At 53.7% G+C, this 18,144-nt stretch overlaps 6 protein-coding genes across 6 annotated transcripts; 4 read left to right on the top strand and 2 right to left on the bottom strand.

The window, feature by feature from the left end:
• Positions 1-504: 504 nt before the first annotated feature.
• On the top strand, positions 505-1,319 carry MYCGRDRAFT_101326 (uncharacterized protein; the record flags this gene model as incomplete). Its single annotated transcript, XM_003849508.1, has 2 exons — positions 505-1,031; positions 1,094-1,319. The coding sequence occupies 2 exons, from the start codon at positions 716-718 to the stop codon at positions 1,270-1,272; spliced, it is 495 nt and encodes a 164-aa protein (XP_003849556.1).
• Positions 1,320-2,164: 845 nt separating this feature from the next.
• On the top strand, positions 2,165-3,126 carry MYCGRDRAFT_101325 (uncharacterized protein; the record flags this gene model as incomplete). Its single annotated transcript, XM_003849509.1, has 3 exons — positions 2,165-2,649; positions 2,705-2,791; positions 2,846-3,126. The coding sequence occupies 3 exons, from the start codon at positions 2,220-2,222 to the stop codon at positions 3,124-3,126; spliced, it is 798 nt and encodes a 265-aa protein (XP_003849557.1).
• A 64-nt stretch (positions 3,127-3,190) lies between these two features.
• On the bottom strand, positions 3,191-4,388 carry MYCGRDRAFT_95988 (uncharacterized protein; the record flags this gene model as incomplete). The annotated part of the gene is made up of 6 exons (XM_003849502.1): positions 3,191-3,642; positions 3,693-3,824; positions 3,881-4,027; positions 4,080-4,122; positions 4,198-4,210; positions 4,312-4,388. The coding sequence occupies 6 exons, from the start codon at positions 4,386-4,388 to the stop codon at positions 3,191-3,193; spliced, it is 864 nt and encodes a 287-aa protein (XP_003849550.1).
• Positions 4,389-6,817: 2,429 nt separating this feature from the next.
• On the top strand, positions 6,818-7,672 carry MYCGRDRAFT_47991 (uncharacterized protein; the record flags this gene model as incomplete). Its single annotated transcript, XM_003849510.1, has 5 exons — positions 6,818-6,927; positions 6,986-7,079; positions 7,135-7,243; positions 7,306-7,401; positions 7,470-7,672. Coding segments are annotated over 5 exons (612 nt in total), but the record flags the coding sequence as incomplete, so codon positions are not given.
• A 158-nt stretch (positions 7,673-7,830) lies between these two features.
• MgLAC1 (putative beta-galactosidase) lies at positions 7,831-11,131 on the bottom strand (the record flags this gene model as incomplete). The annotated part of the gene is made up of 6 exons (XM_003849501.1): positions 7,831-9,194; positions 9,246-9,890; positions 9,938-10,201; positions 10,250-10,341; positions 10,466-11,025; positions 11,078-11,131. The coding sequence occupies 6 exons, from the start codon at positions 11,129-11,131 to the stop codon at positions 7,831-7,833; spliced, it is 2,979 nt and encodes a 992-aa protein (XP_003849549.1).
• A 1,021-nt stretch (positions 11,132-12,152) lies between these two features.
• MYCGRDRAFT_48130 (uncharacterized protein) lies at positions 12,153-13,262 on the top strand (the record flags this gene model as incomplete). Its single annotated transcript, XM_003849511.1, has 1 exon — positions 12,153-13,262. The coding sequence occupies one exon, from the start codon at positions 12,153-12,155 to the stop codon at positions 13,260-13,262; it is 1,110 nt and encodes a 369-aa protein (XP_003849559.1).
• Positions 13,263-18,144: the final 4,882 nt, after the last annotated feature.

Here is an 18,144-nt window from a genome sequence, read left to right as displayed (position 1 = left end):
CCGATCGGCGAGCTTCACCCTCGGAGCTCTCCCGCCCTTACGCAGTACCTGTAGATCTGCTCGAAATCTTCCATTTCACGGAGCTCCCACCGAGGATCGAGCACCTCACGCTGACCTGATCATACTGCGAAGGAAGAGATGCCTCATCTTCTCAGTAATCTGTTCATCGCAAGACCTCGAAAGGTTGGCATACCATCGGGTACCGGCTATACGCCTCTGAATCCACATCGCGCCGATTTCCCCAGATTCCCCATCATCAGACCCCGCGGGCCAGTGCGAGGACTATCGACCCACACGCGAGCTGAAGGTCCGCTCGGATGCATCAAATCATGCAGAGTTAAAGCCGACCAATAGCAATGTGCCATGGCAGACTTGACGAGCAAGTAGCCGGTATTGCATATCCCGATGCCATGTACCGCGAGGGACCAGTCCCTCAAGGTTCGACGCGATCGGCTATGAAGCCATGTTTTGCTTTGGCCATGGCAAGGTCAAGCGGAACCACACCGACGCCAGTTATGATCTGGACCAGCCTCGTAGGCGGAGGTGGCTTTGGAACGGTCACGTTGTCAAGTGGATCACCGACACTCTGAAAAGAGGAGTCGATACAAAGGTCGGACGGTCTGCTGCACGATCAGGCGATTTCCGCTCTCCCCTCTCTCCATTGACCATCCACTATCCCTCTCTTCCAGCATATCCCCACCAACGGGCATCCACCATGTCAACAGGCACGCACGACGCCGTCAAAGGCGACCTTGAGAACAACGGCCACTACCCTCGAGAGAACGAGTACAGACAAGAAGACTACGCCTTCAAGACAAATAGCAACGGAGGCAGCAATGGCTACGGTCTGACCCAGGCGCCGACCAATGTCACCATCTCAAATGAGCAATTCGAGCGTCTATACTTGTCTCCGCGTAACGCACGACAGGAGGGTCATCTGCGCAACACTTTCGCCAACCCAACGCCGGTGGCAGTCATGGGCTTCTCGGTGGCCCTCACACCAATCGCAGCGGCACTGATGGGATGGAGAGGTGAGCACTCCTTTCGAGCTGGCCAACACAACTCAGAGCAACACTGACACTTCATCAATCAGGTTCCGGAGGTGCCGGCGCGGCCAATGCCACCAACACAGCATCCATCTGGTTCGGAGGCATGCTTCTCATCATCGCTGGCCTGTTGGAATTCGTCCTGGGTAATACCTTTCCCTTCGTGGTCTTCATGGGCTACGGATCTCACTTCCTGGTGTTTGCCACGTCGTTCATCCCGTGGTAAAACTCCGTCTCGGCGTACACCACGGGCAACCCCTACGAGACTGGTTCGCAGGAGCAGACTCCGGCGTTCGCTGCCAGTTATGGTAAGGAACATTCCCATCTCGGATTTCACGCATTGCTGACAACGACCCAACAGGTTTCTACCCTCTCTCCCTCTGTATCCTCTCATTCATCTTCCTCATCTGCTCCTTCCGGACCAACGCGGTCTTCGTCCTCATCTTCATCGCTGCGACCATCGGCTTCGGCTGCGCTGCCGGCGCTTTCTTTCAACTCGCGCAGGGAAACACGGTGCTCGGCACGAACTTGCTTGTCGGAGCGGGAGGAGCTTTCTGGGGTGCTGCGATGTTTGGTTGGTATTTACTGGCGGCGCTCATGTTCCAGATCATGGAGCTGCCCATTCCGTTGCTGCCAGTGTTCGATTTGAGCGAGGTGATCAAGGCGAAGAAGCCAAAGTCGAAGGCGGCGTGAGGAGGAGGTTGAGGGTTCCAAAAGAGATGCGAGGGAAGATGTGGATGTACTATACACATACAACGAAGATGAGGTTTCTTGATGATTGATGCATCGATTGCTTTTCACACTCGCGGCGGTCAATGGGTTGCACCAGCTGTCTGCCACTTGGTCGAGAACACGCTCCGTCGCACATTGTAAGCCAGTATCGATGCTCTGCCTTGACCGCATCAGCCATGAACTCAGATATAACTGAAACGTCCAATGGTCCCTTTGACAGTGAACTTTCCAGTGGCCTCCCATGCAGTCACATACGCAATGATGACCCGCGAGATAAGCTATTGCTCCTCCTTGTACGTACCCCGCAGCATGAACGGAGCCTCATGCAGTAGTGGCTAGCAGTTGCTATACCTATTCGACCTCACCTCGACCGGACATTCCCAGATACATCAAACAGCATCGATTCAACAGCAATTGGACCGATAGAGCATTTCCCTCAGCATGGCAGCTTCAATCGTAGACATCTCCACTCTCTTCTCGCTCTCTGGCAAGACCGCCATTGTCACCGGCGGCACGGGCGGTCTCGGCCTAGCCATGACCATCGCCCTCGCCTCCGGCGGCGCCGACATCATCTCCATCGAGCTGCCCTCCGACCCCGGCAGCGAAGCCTTGAAGTCCGCCGTCGGTCAAACCAGTCGCAACTTCAAGTCCTACCACTGCGACGTGCGGGATCCCAAGTCTCTGCGTGGTATCTATCAGACCATCTGGAATGATGGAGTCAAAGCGGATATTCTCCTCAATTGTGCGGGTGTGCAGAGACGGGCAGAGGCGGAGGACTTTACCGATGAGGATATTGAGTTGGTGTTGGATGTGAATTTGAAGGCGATTTTGATTTCTTGTCAGGAGTTTGCGAAGCCCTTGTTGAAGGAGGGTGAGTTTTGGTGGCGATGAGGTTTTGTTCTGGGATGTTGCTGACATGTGTGTAGGACGTCCTGGGAAGATCATCAATATTGCCAGTATCATCTCGTTCATTGGTGGAAAGAACATTACGCCGTACGCCGCCAGCAAAGGAGGTGAGGGAAAGCACAATCGTCCCCCGCGAAATAGATACTAACCTCGAATGACAGGCGTGATGCAACTCACAAAAGCATTCAGCAACGAATGGGCCGGAAGAGGAATTCAAGTCAACTCCATCCACCCCGGCTACTTCCGCACGCCTCTCACCGAGCAATACTCCACTGATCCAAAGTACAAAGACTTCAACGACTACATCATGTCTCGCACGCCGGCGAAGCGATGGGGAGAGCCGAAGGATCTGGCGGGCGCTGTGATATTCCTGGCGAGTCCAGCGAGTGACTATGTCAGCGGGACTGGTACTGTGGTCGATGGTGGATTCATGGGGTTCTAGGTCTATGGGTGACATTCTGTTGGCTCTGTCGTATGTATGTGCATTCATTTCGTCGTTCAGTCGTTCAGTTGCTCTTTTTGTTGCCATTCGCATGCATGACGTCGCCTTTGGATGCAGCCAAGTCCTGGAGGACGAGCTTTGCAGGCCAGACGAAACCGGTGCCATAGTTGGAGGTGTCTTCCGGACTGACCAGGAACTCGATCAGGGCCATGAAGGTGTACGACGAGAGAGCTGTCAGGATATGCCAGTATCCGTGGAACTCCAGGAGGATCCCAAGCGGCATTCCCAGTCGGTGCTTCCAGCCGGTCAAGGTCGAGCAGAGGTGGACGTCGATGTTCCAGAGGAAGTAGGCGAACAGAGCGTTGAAGGTGGCAAACTTCAGGAGGCCGCGCATCTTGTCTCGATGACCCTTTTCGATAATCCGCTCGCGGATGAGCTTCCGGACCTTCCATGCTACGACCCAGCACATGCAGAAGAAGAGGATCACATGAGCGATGAATTCGTCTGTGGCGCAGTCTGGGAGGGGGTCAGAATTGGTCTTTGGAAAGGAGGACATCAGTGCTCACGGTAGATGACGAACGGAACAAGGATTCCAACAATGATCGCCGTGTTTCGCAGCTGTATCCGTGGCGGCTCCTTGAAGGTGAAGACTTGCTGCAGGACGGTGCCAATGGCCAAATGCATGCTCAGTTCGTCCGCTAGACAACCATCAGTGAACAGGACCATTAGGCCGGCAACGATTCCTCCCACCTACACATCTGAGTATGATACTTGAGCGTGGTGTGATACAAGCCCGAGCAGATTCCGACTCCGATCAAGGCCCAGTAGGAGACATTGACTCCGGCAAAGATGCCGATGTCTTGTCGCTTGTAGCGTTGGATGCCGATGATGCCATATGCGACTGCAGCGAGGATCAGTCTGTATCATGGAGCTTTGACGATAAAGCGGCTTACCGTATACCAGACTCGTGAGAGCATTGAAGAACTCGCCGACATACTTCGTGATGACATAGTCCTGAGTTGTTCCTGATCAGCCGAAGCAATGCTGAATGGGGTTGCCCACGAGACGAACCTCCTCACAAAAACTACAAGTCAGAAGATCTTCTGTCAGCGGGCATTATGATTGGAGACAGTTTCTCGCGTGCATCCTCGTGGGTTGCTTGAATCGTGCATCGACCTGACTCACTTGACAGCTGCAGTCGGAGCTCCCCAATATGGCGTTTCCGAAGGCGGACCATACGGAATTGACCAGGGAAGAGACATTTCGACTGCTCTTCTGCACGATGAGACAATTGTGTAACAGTTTGGACTGTCAGAGCGAGTAAATGCAACAGCAAGGCACCCGCGAGCAACTTTTTGCGGCAAGCGCTAAGGTATGATGTCGTAGGCCGGACTTGGCCGGAGATCAGGGACGGTGGACCGCCTTCTTCTTCAGCCTCAGGTCGACACTTGCCGTTACAGTACCATCGAGCACGCGCTCCCGATACATCCACTGCCGTCTGACGGCCGGCCAGGATTGCGTAAGCAGTCTTATAAGCATCAGCTTCCTTTCATCGTTTTTCTTCAAGCTGTCCCTCGGAACGTGGTATTCGCTAGTGCCATCCAGAGCAGGCCTCCCAGGAGACAGACTGTGACGTGACACCCACAGAACATCCTGTCGACCACGAAAGTCCGAGCAGCCCATGGGTGATTGAGTGGCACTGTTGCGACGCTCGTCGAGTTCGCGACGCCAATTCCAAAGCATCAAGGTTGTTGCTCTCGAAGCGGAACAATCGTCTGCTTGCCATGAGTCTGGACGCGAAGCCAGGCTTTACCTTACGATGTCAACAACAGCTGGCCGGTGTTCTTACCATTTGACGACACTCTGTCAAGTCGGTCGTGGACGACCAAAGACAGCTGGCCGTCTGCCCGCTCCGGACCCCGGACGTGGACCCCACTTATCACAACAGGGATCGGTATGAAGCAAGTGAGGCCGAAGATCACCCCAGCCTCGTGGCAAGTATGCTGCTCGATCGCTCGCCATCAAACTCCGCGGCCACCGGCGAGACGAAAGAAATCTGCTCCGACATGAACGGTGCAATCGCATCGAAAATCACTCCCAGAGGCCGCTTTGCAACCCTCGAGCTGTCAGGCAGCGCACCAGGAGACCAATACACGACCGGCGTATGGCTTTGACCACACCTCGCTCCGGTGGGGTCCGATGTTGCTATTGACCCACTCCGACCCGGAATACGAACCTGGTCGCTGGCTCGGCGTAGTCACTTAGAGCTCCGGTGCGATGTCTGGCTAAAAGACGGGAGTCAAGTTCCTAAGCGTGTCTCTCGGATCGGCCAACCAACGGATGTGCTCCCCCGGGAAAATCACTGACCTCTTTCGTTTTTACGGCCCCACACACAACTTGTGACGAATACCCCGGAGTCGCTATCTTGCCGAAGATAATCCAGCCATCAGCACGGTCTGTAGCTTTGGGATGGAGACGGCGATATGTCTGCGAGCTCGCACGTCTTGACGAAAGGCAGTGGAATTGTACCAGCAGTGGGAAGTCAAGACGGCACATCACATCGAATCCGCCGTTAACGGCGTCGAGCTGCCAGAAATGCGACTCCAGACAAGGTACGGTGCATATCCTGCAAACCCCAAGTGATGCAGCTCACTAGGTCCCTCGGTCATTCCTTCAACCCGAACATGATACCCCCCGCTCGCTGATTACCTACTGTCTATAGGCGTTCGACCTGGTTGTCGATTACCCCACCTACATCAACCGATGCTTGCTGGTCTTGTTCATTGAGCATGGCAAGAGTGTGGCATACAGGTTGGCCCCAAAATGAGCCGCGGAAGTCCCACTATGGCGGCGATATCAATGTTCGTACAAGCAGATCTCGCTCCCAGGTTGCGACATCTGGAAACAAGAACACAAGCTTTCCACGGCGTTCTCGCAGTGACGAACATTCCTTGTCTGGTTGTCTCGTCCCCAACATCCAGGGTCAGCCAATCTCATGTGCCGGAGTGATATCGGCAGTCTTTAGATCCAACCATAAACCCCAGCATGGACTGCACGCCGGGATGATATCTGTCTGAGTGCGAACCCTTTGCTCTTTCTTTAACTCCTCGTCGTGGGGTCCGGTATTGAGTATATCTCTTTTCTCTTTGCACACTGCTCCTCTGGAAGGCCTGACGGACGAGCCATGCCGGTCATCAGTAATGACAACATCGTGAGACAAGAGTTCGTGGTGAGCGGAGGTACGGACATACTCCAAAGATGTAAGGACCTCGTCACATGTGCTGATACATTGCTCCGCAGAGATCGTCTCCATGCTCGTCTCGCTCTTGTCGCTTCCCATCATCGCAGTCCTCTTCTGGCAGCGTTTCGAAGATGCAAGAAAGAAACGATGGAACGTTGCTGGTATATCTCTACTAGCTGTACGTGATCTCGACCACTGCGGAACCGCTTCGTCTCGCTGACGTCGTTGACGACAGAGCTACTTCTGGGCCTTCATGTTCGTTTTGATCACGACAGTGTTCATTCACATACACATCGGAGACAATCAGCCCTGGTGCGATGCTACCATTACGACATGTACGCTGGACAACCAATTCGAGACTGACAGCATCCGACTGACGGCGAACGGACAGGTCTATCACTTTACGTTTTATCGAAAGCATCGGGTTTCCTCTTCCTGATTGAGAGAGTCTACATCATTTCATGGCCCAACGAACCTCGACACAAGACGCTGGAATACGTCCTCAACTGCGTCTTCATCTTCGTACCGTACTTGGTCGTCACAATTCTTTGCTTCGTCTAGTGAGCATTCACTCATTGACCGACAAGATCTGGCCGTCTGCTGACATCATATTGACAGCCGTGTGGCATTCTGGACCGAAACAGGAGTCTGCATCATCGGCCTGCAGATGTTTGTGTTACTGCCATTGCTTTGCGTGGAGGTTCTCTCATACGTGAGTTGGCGTCCCATTGAGTTCAGAACTGCGAGGCTGACCATCTCCCTTCCAGCTCTACCTTGCGCTGCGCTTCCTCTATCCTTTAGTCATGGTCCATCGCGACGGCCAAGGATTGCTGCCACCGCTCAAAAGAGTCATGGTTCGGACTACCATTGGAACATGTTCGTACAAGTCGTCGAAGACCCTGCTGGAATAAGACTTCCTCAACTGACAACCTTCACAGTCGTCGCCATGATATCCACCTTCACGGTCAAGCTGTCCCTGACATTCTTCGATGGCGAACCAGCCTGGCTCTGCTGTATGAGCTGCAAAGTTGATGGTACGTCCAGTAATGTCCTGCCAGACCGGTTCACATCATCGCACGACCATACTAACGGAGATTCTTAGCTCTTATATCCGCCATCGTCCTCCATTGGGTCACAGCGCCGGACAAGACCGCACATCAAGAGCAGGATACACCACAGGCTTTGGGGCTCGCTTTATCAAGTGACAAGGGGGGGTCGACAATGCAGGACACGAATCAGGATTCGGAATCGAGTAAGACGGGGGTGGAGACGCCGAAGAGGTATGCTCTGAAGGATATGTTGTAGCTGTGGTCTGCGGGATGGTTTTGATGAATTATGACTTTTCTTGGCTTCAATTGCTTTTGGGTATTGAAGCAGGACATGCATCATGCTTGTTACCATGTTGCTCTTCCTCCATTGACCCTCGAGGCACTTATTGTTCGCGGGATGCTTGAGCCCTGCGATCAGTATGCACCCTTCCGCTGCTCCCACGCTGGCACAGGACTGAGCTCAACAGGCCCGAACCCAGACTGAATCACAGGCCCAGTGACAAGACTCAGATTCGCCACCTTTGCTCCTGACGCCTCTAGCGCCCACAGGCTCACCGCGACGTAGTTGCTACCGTGATAATTCCAAATCCCCTCCGGCACCGGGAAAACATCTTGAGGTCCGATATTGTGCACGTACTTCCCGAACTGATAACCATTGACGTAGATTTGACAGCGGTATTTGGAGATTTGCCCATCGGTGGGAACTGCGTCTTGCACGCCATCGGTGGCATTGCTGAAAGAGAAGGATAAAGGAATGTCGTAGCCGGACGGCATGTCGAGGTCGAATGTGGTGGTGTAGAATGCCACCCCGGCGTTCGCGATGCCTTCCATTGGACCGGCGCTGTCTCTCCAGGAAGACGTGGGAGCGTTGGGAAGGTGGTAGCCTTGTCGTTCGGCGTACAGTCCACCTTCATTCAAGGGACCGCGGGCGGCGTCGAGGTAGTCTTCGCCACCCAAGTTCCCGGTCAGCTTCCAGGTGATGTCGGACTTGCTGTGCCCGGAGAGATTGTAGTCGAGAATGCCGCGAGGGGCTTTCATTTGGTTTTCGCCGGTGTTGTAGTTCTCGTCTAGACCCATGTTGTCTACGAGGATCGTGAGGACGTAGGTTTTGCCTGAGGTGATGGGTGGGAGAGTGTAGGTCTCGTTCCAGGTCATGTACAAGTCGGCGCCGTAGAATGAGCCGACTAGGGTGTCGTCTAGCCAGATGGAGTGGCCGAAAGCAGACCCGCCTTGTGTCGCGAGGTACAAGGAAGACTCTTGTCCGTTTGCGGTGAAGTGGCCACGGTAGATGAGACTTCCTGTGTGATAGCCGTAGTCGCTTGAGTAGAGTGATGTAGGCGTCGTCAGATTGCGATAGTCATTCGGGGTTTGAGTGAGATCCGCCGCTGTCCACGCACTGTCGTCGTAGTCGGCTTTGACCTCGGGCAAGCTGTCCAGGACTTTCCACTGTACTTTCGCAAGATCCGGCACAACCAGAGCAGGTTCGTTGTAGACCACAGTGGCCGTTACAATTCCAGAATCGCCTTCTTCAAAGTCCAAGCTTTCCCCGTTGAATGTCAGCTGTTCAAGACAGTGAGGCGCACCGATGACCTCAAGAGAGCTGGTCGCGTTCAGATCACCGGTGAGGTGAAGATTGTTGCCATCCACTGTTACAGTTCGAACGAGGTAGCCGAACTGGATGATGGGTGCCGAGATTGCGTGTTTGTGGTTCGTGAAGTTGGCCGTCACATCGTCGTTGGGCAAGTCGACAACCCAGTAATTGTATGCCGACTGGCGGTCTAGCAGCAAAGTCAGCAAGGTACAGCCCACAAGCAGGTCTCACAGCTGACCAAGAAGGTAGACCCATAAGCCATTGTCAAACTCAACCACCTTGCGGGTGGAGCTGCTCGAGTACTGCACAACAATGGCCTCATTCTTGGCCTCGATCTTCACGTCCTCGCCTTCAGCAATCTTCGCCCCACCGCAGCCAGAGACTGCAAACTCATTCGTCTCGTCAGGACCTCCATAAAGGATGAGCACCTTTGTATCGCCGTATTGCTTCCAGGTGAAGATCTCAGCGGTGGTGTATAGCAGATTCGCCCCACCGACATCGTAGTCAGTGGCGTACACCTTGGAGTCGCGACCGTGCAGGGTGAGACTGCCGCCTAGTTGCGGAATGGTGATGTTCCCCTGACTCGTGGGCAGAGTGATGGTGTAGTCGGTGCTTTCGAGAGTGTTGAAGAACGCATGTCGCACGACGAAGAATTTGGTGACTTCGCCGAATAAAGCGGTGGTTGCAATGGCGCTGTTGCCGGTGTAGGAGCCGTTCGCATATGTGTTGTTTTGGTATGCCGCGGTCAGGTAGGCAGGGGAAGCTTGGAGGAAGTTGGCCAACAGTTTGGCCTGGCTGTATTTCTCTTGTCCGACGAGTCGCTCTTCGGAGATGACGGCACCGTAGTCGTAGCTCGTGTAACCGCCTGGATGTCCGAGGTTTCCTGCGGTGGTCAGCGCGTGTAGGTGAGGGAGAACGAGCCTTGCTTACCCCAGTTGGTCCCGCCATATGTCATGTAGATGCTGAAGAAGGTGACGCCGAAGCTGAAGTCGTTCTTGTAGAACACACGCTGGAATTCAGGTCCAAGCAATTGACCACACTTTGTGAAGCCCGGCCCGCCCCAGGGGTCGAAGGAGCCTCCTTGGAATTCGACAAGAGAGAAAGGTGTGGAGGAGCTTTGATTCAGGTGCTGTTCGCCAAAGTTGGTCGGTAGATGATTATCGGGCCACGTCTCGGGATTGGCACAGTCGAAGCCTGTTGGTAGTCAGCCTCGGCGCTTTCTTTTCGAGACGATATACCCACCGAGAGGGTATCCATCGTGTCCGTAGATGTCGACAGACACAGCAGGGTTCTGTGGTGGTGGACCTGGGGCAAAGTATCCATGGTTGTGGTTGCTAGAAGTGAAAGGCAGGATGGTCAGTAACTGCTCGGGCGCAGGATCTTCATAGTAAGACCTGCAGAGCGGCCCAGAGCACAATCTCGAACCGCTGCAGGCCTTGTGCTCCTCGAGATGCTTACTCGTTGCTGATGAACGGGACAACAATGCCACTGTCGCGAAGCTGTTCCTCAACTTTCGACCAGTAGACAGGATCGGGAAACTCAGGCACGTTCTTGGCGGCTCCGCTGTATTCATTCTCCGGCTGGACAAGAATGACGGGTCCGCCATTCGTGATTTGCGCTGCGGCGATGGACTTGCCGATGTTCGCAATATAGTTCTCGGTGGCATCGATGTAGCCTTTGTCAGTCGTGCGCAGTCGACCAGGAGTACGCTGCAGCCATCCTGGAAATCCTCCGCCAGACACTTCGGCGTTGATGTAGGGACCTGGTCGAGCGAGGATGTATATGCCGGCAGTCTTTGCGGCTTCAAAGAAGGGCTCCAGAGCGAAGATGCCCTCGGCGGTGTAGTTTCCTGGCTTTCCTTCCACGAGAGCCCAGTCGAAATAAACAGAAACTGTATTGTAGCCCATGCTCTTGATCTTTTGGAAGACGTCCAGCCAGAGAGACGGGACTGGGAGGCGGAATGGGTGGAACTCGGCCGAGTAGAGCATGACTCTATCGCCGTTGATGAAGATGGAGTGCTGGCGAAGGAGGTTCAGCGTGCTGCAATCGTTGTGGGCGGAATGGAAATACCTCATCCCAGGTGACAATATCCTGCAGCACCTCCCGCTTGTATGGTTTGATCATGAGGTTCGGCTTCCCACTGATGGCCAGACCTGCCACTTGAAGAGCTGTTAGGGACAGCAGAGCTGCCCGACAGAGAGTGCGGAACAACATGGTGAACGCTGTGCTGCGAATGCATGCAAGTGAAGAGGAGGGATCCAGTTTACCTTGAACACGGCGCAATAGCCTTTATGTGAGCTTCCTTACCTCGCTGCTTTTTGTTCCGAAACGGAACGCATCGTTGTGCGTCCGTGTTGTTCCCCTCATGTCATGCAAGGGTAGCAATAGTAGCGTCAGGCACATTGAGATGATGGTCGGTGTTGGTGATGTAACCACGAAGCTTTCGCCCTGCGGGGGCGCATTGAACATCCACCGCTACTTGGGTGATCCTGGCGCACTGCGGAGCTGGAGATGCCGTGATCAATTGTCACGGTATTGGTTGTGCCGGTTGGTGTGATGGAGGAGAACCTGGAAAGACGCATTTATCCGGACAGCATTCGCGGGATGTGGAGATGCGATGCGGTGTGCTCTCCGTCCTTTGCGTGGAGGTGAACATGCTTCCGATCATCGTCGACCGCCAATCGTTCGCCCTTATACTGAAGCTTGTGCTGTTGCGATTGTGCTGTAGCCCTTCTGTGGAGGCCGACATGCCATGACCCAATCCTTTGCTCTTTCATGCCTCCTCCTTTCGTTTCGTGTCGGAAGTCGCGCGGTGCGGCGGTGATGCGCAGAGGCGCGCCGATCAGCAACGCAGTCAAGATATGCGTGCCTCGAGAACAACATCACGTCGTCAGTCGGGAAGTCAACGTCGTTGAGAGCAGAGGACATCAACAACATGTTCCAGAGGCGAGAGAGAGGAGCCCGTTGTTGACAGCTTTGTGAAATTCGCTCAGGAGATTTATGCCTCAGGCACACATCAAAATTCCATCGCCTCGGCTGTCGGTGACATCGGCAACATGGCTGCGATCATCACGAATCGCATTGTTCGCGTTCAAGATGCACAAGTCAGCCTTTTCCACGACCACTCCCTCTATTGCGTCTCGCGATGCCTACTCCCGGTCGCGGCGGACGGTCGACTCGAATCACGCCACTTCCTGAGCACCCGGGAAATATATACCGGCCATTCGCGGAGCTCATCGACATTGAGAAGATCGACGACCGAACATATCGTAGCATCGCACCAGCATTCTCCCCAGGTGGACCTCTCGGCGCAGGACGATCCTACGGCGCTCATGTCTACAGTCAAGCGGCATGGGCGGCATCGCAAACAGTTGCTCCAGGCTTCCTACTACACAATGTTTCGGGCAACTTCCTCCTCGGCGGAGAGCTGAACGTCCCCTTCGTGTACAAAGTCCACATCATCCGCAATGGCCGGTCATACTGCACTCGCATCGTCAATGTCACTCAAAGCCAGGGCAAAGGAATCTGCTTCACTTGCATCTGCTCCTTCAAAACGCCGGAGCACGACCAGTTCGACGCCCAGGAAGATCTCAACTTGTATGAGAAGTACTCTTCCGCACTACAAGGGAAGAAACCAACCGACTTCCCAGAAGTCCCCGGCATGGACCTGCCTTTCTATCGGAAGCTTCGCGAGGAGACTGGCATCAACGACAAATTTCCTGGCCTGGAGTGTCGCAAGGTCGACATGTCAGCGTACAACGGAGATCGACATCCTCTCGACCGGAGACAGCTCATTTTCTTCCGCACCATCGGCGACCTACCGGATGAACACAACATGCATCTCTGCGCTCATCTGTACGCTTCCGATCGGAACAGTCTGTATATTGTTGCGAATCACTTTGAGTTGGCGGACCATTATACCGGTATGGGGAGTCTGGCGCATACTTTCATCTTCCACAGTCCGGCTAGAGCGATGATGTTTGGCTCGACGGGCGCAGACGATAGGTCAAAGTCGCCGATGCATGACCAAAGCGGCCGCTGGTTTTGTATGGAGATCTGGGGCAGCCGGTTGGGCGGTGGGCGAGGCGTGCACCATTGTAGGATATGGAACAGCGATGGACAGCATGTTGCGACCTCGATCCAGGATGGGATGATCCGATTGGCGGCGAACCCACAGAGACCGACTGACGACGAATTGAAGTTCGTGGACTCGACGACTCGGAAGTGGAGCTCTGTTCGGAGGGAGAAGCTGTGAGATATGGCGATCCATCTTACCGAGAAGTCGTTTGCTCTTCTGCTCTACCTCCTCCCTTCGCAGTCTACCACAACTCCGTCCCCACTGGCTGGCGACCTCTCGTTCCTCCCGCCCGACCTGATGAATAGTGCGATGCTCCTCTCACAAAGACGGATTCCTTCCGCGCCATCCCTCTCGCCAAGCCCGAGGTGCGCTCTTTCCGCGTGGAGGCTAATCGCCAGATTAATGCCAAGGGCCATACGACTTGTGGGTCCAGTCGTCAGGTCTTCGGCGCGAATTCTGAGCTGCCGTTGCTGACCATGACCTGCTCCAGAGGATGAGGACGTGAACCGGCAATGGAAGATGTAGAATCTTGGCGTTATTGAAGCGGTGCGCATTGGAAGGGAGGAACCAATTGCCGTTCGCGCAGCCGCCGACCCCAGCGTCTGTCAATTTCACTGCCGCATCGCCTCACACGCCGACCAAGGCTTGCACATTCATATTGTACTCATCACCAGAGGAGATGAAGCATCACATATGAGTACGGACGAGACTGGCCTGTATCAATTCCTGTTCAAGGCGATCGAGGCGCCCGTCAGAGCGAAGAAGCGTGGACGACGAGATTCCGGCCTGACATTCCAACAATCCTACTATACAACACCGTCGCGCCCTCCTACTTAGGCATGACTTGCCGTTCGAATGACATACGGCTTGAGAGGCCGTCCAGCCGCTACGACAGCGTCCACAAACGCGCTCGCAACAACTCTGGCGCCCTCAGGACTGGTATGCACATGATCTTTCGAATAGTACCCATCGACGACCTTCATACCCGCATTCTCGAACGCATCCGCCGTGTATCCGCCATGGTCGATGAACGTGGCGCCGGACACGTAGGCGTTGAATCGATGAGGGCTATAGATGAACTTGCCCGTGTCGAACGGATTCTCGGGCGTAGCGCTGCTGATGATGACCCTGGCGCCTTTGGAAGTGAAGAGTTTGGCTGCATTGATGAGGTCGGCTTCGCATGTGAGGACGGTTTCAGCCTTGCCTCTGAGTTGAGGTGGTTACTGGTCAGCGAGTGTGGTCATTGTCGAGGAGGGAAGGAATGTTTTGAAGCATGTGAGAGGCCTCCCATGTGCTTCGCCGCAAAGACGCCACTTCATTCACGCGCATCAGGACGTCCAGAATTCACGTTTCGCTTCCCCGAACTTCTTTCGGGAGCACGCCGTCCGTCACCTGAATTATGTCCCTTTTTCGCACATCCCCCACTGTTTTCACTTTATCAACTTTATCAACTTTCAACTTTCTACTCCATCCACTCCATCCACCCTTCATCCACCCTTCATCCACCCTTCATCCACCCTTCATCCACCCTTTTTCATCCACCCTTCATCCACCCTTCATCCACCCTTCATCCACCCTTCATCCATCACTACTCCGACATTGGACAACAACATCAACAACACCGCGCGCCAACAATTGCCGACTCGTCGCGCAGCCTCAAGACAGCACCGTGGCTGCATGGGTAAAACTCTCTTCGCGCAGATCTTTCACATTCTACAAAGAGACTGACCGCGCGTGCACAGCACACTCGCCTCACCCGTCCAATAGGGAGTACGAGTCTGGCCAGTTCGGCTCAGCCCAAGACATCCTCACAAAGTTCGCCAACATCCAGCGCAGACCCGCCTCGAAGCGCAGTACATCACAAACCATGGCAGCTCTCGAGGAGCAGTCATCGGAGACTGTCCATTGGACATCGACAGCCATCGCAAATGAGGAGACCGCAACTACCACGGTCACGCGCAACGAGGATACCGACACTGTGCCGTCGCCGGCACTCAATGCTCTGCGCTTTAGAGTGGCACATGAAAAATATCCGGAGTTGGAATTCGCCGCATTTTGTCTGATGAACGGGCATGACACTCTTCTGTTCACTCGCGAGACGCTACCGAAAGTTCTTGCCTGTCTTGTCCCGGAGATCTACACCACAGCCATATTCTTCAACACATACTCTGTGGATTCTCCCACAGATCTACCCCTTGGTATGCTCATCTCTGGGCAACAAGTCTTCAAATACCTGGCGACCAACGGAAAGGCGGGTAATGAGGACCACAAAGCGGTGTGTGGAGAGGATTCCACTTTCCATGGAGAGCACTCCAATACATGCCCGCATCGGAAGGCCTGGTTCGCCATCGAGGCGGCCTATTTCCGTACCTCATATGGCTGCTTCGAATGGCATTGCCTGTCGGACGCTTTCCGCTCCAAGTTCGAGACTGACTACAAATCGAGCACTGGTCTGGACTTCATTGCACCTGTCGCCTCTTCCACTACTCCAACGGACGCCACCCTCATCTTAGACGAGAATGGAGCCGGCCGGGAGAATCAGCCCGTTGGGGAGAAGGACATCCTCGCCGTTGGGGGAAAGGACATCCTCGCGTCCTATCATGATCTACTCGAGAAGCTCATCCCGATCTTGACTCAACTCATCGTCCAAAGCCTCGCTTATGGGCTCGACGCCATGCAGCTCTCCGAACTTGCTCATCTGTGCAAGCTCCTCATCACCAACCGGCCGGTCACGTACGGCAGGCACCATACCGTGTACGACACTTACACCCTGAGGCTCGTATGTCTGTGCCGTGGCTTGATGCCAATCCTTGGTCATAATAACGACGAGTCTTTCTGCCAGCTGTCTGCAGGCAATTACTCGTTCGCCTCGGAATGGACATTTGTGTGCGCAGGCATGCCTCAGGTAGGTCCCGAGCTCCCTTCCAAAACGTCAAGTCAGGGAGAGAACGCGGACAAGCTCGCGAAAATAGCTACCAGACTCATCAGGAAGTGGTTGGACACTGCTGTCGTTGCTGCCTGGTCTGTCCCATCCGACAACCATTCTGCCTATGCCATTGCAACGGAACAAGTACCATTGACAAGCAGGGCACTCATGCGCAACCCTCCTTTTAGTGGAATTCGTCGTCGATCAGCTTGTTTCCGTCGACCTCCCTCGAGACGTTTCGACCAAAGAAATCGCTGGCCACATCGCCGCCGTCTCTCCCAGTCTCATTGGAAATCGGCCGTCCTAGATGCTACTTTGTCCTCGCCTCGTCGTACTGCTCTTAATAGCAATCGACGGTATAATGTGGGACACCGGGAACTTGACGCTTTGTGAGGTCGCAGATGGCACTTGGGCCGGCTACCCTTGACGTGACGGACGAGGGACTCTACGTACTAGAGTCACTTGTTTTAGCAGTATTCGCTATGCCATCTGGCCAGGCGAGGTGATTGACCTGGTCTGTGAGGAGACAAAGGGCCAGAACATTCCGCGATCGGTACACACAAGGCGAACTAGCCCTCGAAGAGTTTAAGTTCGTCGCCAGCCTGGGTGCACAGAATTCCGACATCACCCAAGCGGAGGAATGTATCAAGATGCCGAAACGTTAAACGACTGGCTTCCTACCGTAGATCTCTTCTACTAGCCTCGAACAGCCAGACATTCGAGGACACTGCTAACGCCATTAAAGAAGCTCTTCTAGTGGCGTGCTGGCGGTTACGTTTAGCGATGTTGCCTTTCTGGATGGCCTTCGCCAGCGCCTGGACGACTTGAGCGACAATGAAGACCGTAGGCATCTAATTATGGAGCATAGCTGCTACACGATTGCTGCTATTGTACCGATTTTGCGGCCTGCTCCGTACACAGCTCATCATCGTAGGTCTGCGGCTCTACTCGACTACCCGGATCTGGTTTAGAAAGTTAAGGACACGTGGTCCAATCACAGAACGCTACATACTTGTGACCAAACTCGATAACGACAATGTCCTCTTTTGTGACCAGTGCGGCAATAGCGTCGAATCATCCCTCTCGCGTGAAGCTGCGGGCTGAACGGCCGCCTAGCGCATGGTTTACCACGGCAAGACTAATGTGCGTAGAAAGATGAGCGCCCCATTCTGCGGTGGCGCCGTCGCTGCAAAGTTGCAGAAAACTCGTCAGCCTGGTTCCGTCATCTTGGAGCAAATGTTCCTATATCTGACTTGTTTCCTTTCGCCGCTATAGTCGAATCGCCCGCGAGATAGACGGTCGGCGCTGCCGGTGGACGCTGCCACTAGGTATTAGAACAATCTTTTCAGTCGTATGCAGATCTCTTTCATTAAGGGCAAATGAAGGGCTTTTGCTAGCGAATGAAAGAGATCTTCATATATAGGTGGATATTTGTCTAGAAGGCGACGACGTAAGAAATGCTTTTCAGTCGTATGTAGATCTGTTTCATTAAGGGCAAATGAAAAGCTTTTACTAGCGAATGAAAGAGATTTTCGTCTCAAAGTGGATGTTTGTCTAGAGGGCAACAGCGATGGAAATGCAGTTCACTCGTGTTAATTTCTCGTTCATTCAGGGCAAATGAAGTGTTTCTGCTAGCGAATGAAAGAGATCTTCGTCTATAAGTGTGGCTCTCTACTCAACTTGTCTAGAGGGCGACAACGATGGAAATGCGTTTCATTCGTGTTAATATCTCGTTCATTCAGGGCAAATGAAGGGCTTTTGCTAGCGAATGAAAGACATCTTCGTCTACAAGTGTGGCTCTCTACTTAACCCGTCTAGAGGGCGACAACGATGGAAATGCGTTTCATTTGTATTAAGATCTCGTTCATTCAGGGCAAATGAAATACTTTAGCTACCGACTGAAAAGGATTTCCGTCTATAGCCGGCTTTTTTGTAAACATCCTACTTTAAGGGCGACAGCGATGGAAATGCATTTCATTCGTATTAAGATCTCGTTCATTTAGGGCAAATGAAATACTTTAGCTACCGACTGAAAAGGATTTCTGTCTATAGCCGGCTTTTTTGTAAACATCCTACCTTAAGGGCGACAACGATAGAAATGCATTTCATTCGTATTAAGATCTCGTTCATTTA

This window comes from Zymoseptoria tritici, chromosome 9 (assembly GCF_000219625.1).
Source record: "Zymoseptoria tritici IPO323 chromosome 9, whole genome shotgun sequence".
Taxonomy (NCBI): Eukaryota; Fungi; Ascomycota; class Dothideomycetes; order Mycosphaerellales; family Mycosphaerellaceae; genus Zymoseptoria; species Zymoseptoria tritici.
Note: the sequence above shows the minus strand (reverse complement) of the source record. Positions and strands in the feature narration are given on the sequence as shown.